The sequence below is a fragment of the Octodon degus genome, unplaced genomic scaffold, assembly GCF_000260255.1.
Source record: "Octodon degus isolate 3935 unplaced genomic scaffold, OctDeg1.0 scaffold00230, whole genome shotgun sequence".
Lineage (NCBI taxonomy): Eukaryota > Metazoa > Chordata > Mammalia > Rodentia > Octodontidae > Octodon > Octodon degus.
Window position 1 is genome coordinate 188345 of NW_004524806.1, and position 4585 is coordinate 192929.

Consider the following 4585-nt stretch of genomic DNA (forward strand, 5'->3'; position numbering starts at 1 on the left):
TCTAGGTATTTGAAAAGTGAAGAATCCAGTCCAAGTGTGTTAATGATCTGAAATGATACCTGGGTAGCTTCCAGGAATCTAGGGATAACTGCAGTTATCTGTCCATAGCCTAGGCTGGGCTGATTATAGCTCTCTGTGCTAGATTGAGGTTTATTACTCTCTGTAGGCTTGCTACCATTCTGTGGTCTTGCAGACTTTTGATTGCTTTGTTTCTCTATTATTTTTTCATTGGACTTTTTCAGGACAAACAGCACATCCATCCCTTACAAAACATTTACATGCAAATTTTGAACCAGTCAAAATTTGTTAGACATGAAGCACTAGAGATGTGCTTTCGATCTGCTGAAAGTCTCCTGAATTTCAGATTTCACTGAACCTGTCTTCATTTTGCCCTTGTAATTTGTGGTGCAATGAAGATTACAACTTCAGGAAACAAATGCATGCCCGTTCTGAAGTAACTGTCAGGAGTGAGGTAAAGTTGTTTGCTGTTATCCCATCTGGAATGCAGACATCATCTACATCTACTCTGACTGTGAAGAGGCTTCCAAACAAGTCATTTGGTTCAGAAGCAAACGGCTGATCTTGGACCAACGTGCATCATTCTCTACTTCTGTTTGCATTGTGCTGAAGGCTTCTCTGGTCCTGAACAGTTGGCCACTCACACTCAATGTAGGCTGGTTCCCTAACCCCTGTGGGCCTATTTTAGGGCTGAAGGAAGAATTATTGTTCTGTAGATGATGAATGGAAATTATTGTGATCTCATCCTGTTTGTAGGCAGAATCTTCATGGTATGTTAGTGCAGATTCCATACTCTGAGGACCACTGTCCTGCCGGAATGGTCCATGAACTCCAATCTGATGAGCTGGAAGAGACTGATTTAATTTTTAAAGATGAAAATGGAATGATCACACCCTTTTAAAATCACTGTACCACAAAAAAACTTAGATTCCATAAGAGATTATTTCTTTCCAGAGAGTATAGCAGTAACTTTTGGTATTTGAGGAAAAGAATGCTGTTACAATGCACCTAACTCAAAGGACATTTAGTCCAGGTAGAAGTAATTATTTTCCTTTCAAAGGCATCACAGACTACTTTCCAGGACAGGATGCGTTTTTGTGCCACTTCTCCTTGCATGGGTGTCACTGTGAGAAGCACTGCTGTGCCAGATGGCAAAGTAATAGTCAGCTTCATCCTCAGGCTGCAGCCCAGAAATACGCAAAACTCCTGCATTGGCCGAGGTGTCCTTTGAACCAGAGAAGCGGCTGGGGATGCCAGAGCCCTGGTACTTATCTGAGTCTGAGTAGTACCTTAGTATAAACCTGGGAGGGCTCCCTGGCTTCTGCTGGTACCAGTGTATACTGTAACCACCCACACTGATGTCACTTCTCAAGGTGCAAGGAAGTCTGGCAGATGCTCCAGGAGATGCAGACAGGGAGGGTTCCTGAGTCACCAGAGCCTGAGCAAGGGAAACTGAAGACACAGACTATGATAGATCAGGGAACAATGACTGCAGTATAGTTTTGCAGCAATCACAGCAGAAGCCACCTAGTGAGATTGAGAAATTGCACCCTGTCTGTGAGGCCTGTTCTTACCTGAGCAATGAGAGAGGAACAGGAGGAGGAAAGGAGTCCAGGCCATGGTGGAAGCAGCCTCTGATCCAAATGGTGGCTTGAGTGTCCCAGGTCTCCTTTTCTTGTCCAGCCACTGTAGGAGGAGCTGTTCATGCAAATATGCTTCCATCTTTTCTGCGCAGCCCCTCCTGGAGGCCTGGTGCTGGAGTGCAGCTCACATAGCAAAATGAGGAGGAAAATTTGATTTCCTCTTTATGCGAGTCTCAGATGAAACATCTTCTGAAAGAAGACCAAACGCTTGTCTGAGGTGCTCTGCAAGGACACAGATGACACCGCAGCTGAGCCTATCAGTGGGCACTGGACTCAGTGATTTGTCCACAGTGTTCTGACTGGGTTCTTTGATTGACTAGTTTATTCCAGACCGCTGTGCGGCACCACCAGGAAGCTCCACAATGATCTCTGTTGATCACAGGACACACATCTGCCCATTCATCAGAGGCCAGAGTACATAACAGCTTTCATTAGGATTACACGACTGCAAAGTCATGCACTCAGCTGTATGATTTCATTCCTAGGAATCTGGTTCATATATATTTAACATACTTGAAAATGATACTACAATAATCAGGTTCCTTTATTGATACATGTGTTTCTTTCTTCTTTCCTCTTTCTTTCTTTTCATTCGTGTTTTTGGCATAGGGTCTCACTACACAGATATAATTTGTGATGATCCGCCTTTTTTAAGCCTCCCCAGCACTGGGATTACGGACATCTGCCAGCAGCCCCAGACTCTGTTGCAGGCTCATCATGCCCCAGGGAAGGTCTGTTGTGGTGTGAGAGATCCAGGATCGAACCTTGGTCCCTGTGCTTGCCAAAGAAGTCACTCAGTCCACTGAGTTATCACACCAGCCCTGATAACTGAATTTCTGATGAAAGTATTTTACCTATTTTCAGTTAGTCAATAAATTCCAGTGTCTCTCATGTAAATTTGCTTGTGTCAGATCTCATGTATTTTCACTTAGTTCTCTGCTACAGTACCTGATGATGTGAAGGAAGAGTCATGGAGTGAAAGGTTTGCAAGTAGCACGTCAGGCGCACATCAGTTGTACAAATGTGCACTCATTATCTAATAACAATTACCTCTGCATGTTACTTTATCCAGGGTAAAGCGTCTCATGAATGGATACTAAGTTCACCAAGCTTATGTGTTTTTTTTTCACAAAATTTCTCCCTAGAGTCCTCATTGGTGGGATTGTGTGTTGAGGGGTTGAATATCAGAGTCAGTACGATAGTATAGATTTTGAGCTCCTACTTCACCATCTATTGGTGAATAACCTACTAGCTCTTATTTAACTTCAATGCCATCAGTCATTTGTACTGCTCAGCCTGCTCTACAGCTCACTCCTGGAGACTTTCTTCGGTATTCAGCATTTGCTTCCTCAACCACCACCTTCCGCAGGTTTTTCCTTAGTGCCTGCAAGTCCACACCCTCTTCCTCCATCTTCTCCAAATGAACTCATGTGATCTAGTTCATCATACTGGTCACCATGCTCAGGGCTCAAGCTCATGTGCCCCTCTGTCCTCTAGAGCTGAAGCCCTGTTCCTTCACATCTCCCACTTCATGAACTCAGTACACTTGGCTCAAAACAGAGCAGCAAGGGTGATCTTGCTTTAGAATTCTGCTTCTCCTAAGATTCTTATTCATACAACCCACAAATTTATGCTACATTTCTATGTGCAATTTCTCCCTTTTTTCAGGCAGTGCCCTGGGGTTTCAACATAGAGCTTAGAACAATGAAAATTGACAACAAAACCATAGCAAACAAATAAAAATGTTTCCATTCTTAAAGTGTTTAGTACATAGTGTAAGAAAAACACTGTTAAGGTTTTTGTCTAGTTGTCCCCTCAAATCCTCGTGCACTCATGGGGCAGCTTCTGGAGTTTGAGATTGATTCTACATCCAATGCTGGGACTGTGGGCAGCAGTGCCCTGGAGCAGACACTCTGCACTACAATGTTCAGAGGGCAGAGGGGCTAGCTAGCAACCTCAGCTGCTGCTTCTCCTTTTGCTCTTGGTCTTGGCCGCTGCCATGAATGGCACTCTATTTTGGAGCCAGCCGAGTATGGACTAAAACCTCCAGTACCTGTGAGCTAAATAAACCTTTCCTTCCTTCATTTTGGGTGTCAGATATTTACCCAGCAATGAGAAAAGTGTAGCTGAGACAAACACCATAAAGAACCAAGTGCCAGGATGTGTCATAGATGACATAAGCATGACCATACTCACCCTGTGCACCTGGAGCAGACTGCTGTCTGCTGAGACTTTGGAGGAAGTTTGGAATGCTGACACTGATCATGTCCTTGCCTGGTCCACAGGCCAGTTTGCTCTCTTCCCTGTCTTCTGCCAACAGACTTAGTTCAGGTTTTGGTTCCTGTCTAAGTCGTCCATGCATAGTCCCCAGTGTCTTTTCCCTACTCCACCTTACATTACTTCACTTTGGCCATCGTATTCAGATTCATGTAACTGTGGAGAACAGTGAACGCACCTTTCAGATCTTCAAGCATAGAGGTAGTAGAGACTACTCTCCTGTGTGAGAAAACATTCCTTTTTTTTAATTTTCCATACTCTGAAACAAAGACCACATGGAAGTGTTTTAAGTGGGTGGATTCTAGGTGCACCCTGTGTGACTGTGGATGATAGGGGTCAGGATCATTGTTTTTGTCTCCAGGAAAATACGCAACTTGTTGATTTGAATGCTAGACCATCTATGCTTATGGTATACCAAGATAACAGAGGAGCTGATGTTAGTGACTCTTGTGTAAGTGCCCTGTGAATGTTTTTCCAACAAAGAAGTTAAATCCCCCATCAGGTGGTCAGGTGAGTAGTGACAATCACACATGACCAAACAACCTTTTCAATGTGATAAGAGCTTTGGAAACATATAACACAATGTAGACATTGTCTGTGGGATTACATCTGGCAGGACATAAGAAAGAAAGACCATTCTCTTAAAT

The 4585-nt window shown here is 43.8% G+C and overlaps 1 gene segment (V, D, J or C); it reads right to left on the reverse strand.

The window, feature by feature from the left end:
* Positions 1–1081: 1081 nt before the first annotated feature.
* LOC111813837 lies at positions 1082–1645 on the reverse strand. The segment is given in 2 exon segments: positions 1082–1470; positions 1593–1645. Coding segments are annotated over 2 exon segments (435 nt in total).
* Between the last annotated feature and the right edge of the window lie 2940 nt (positions 1646–4585).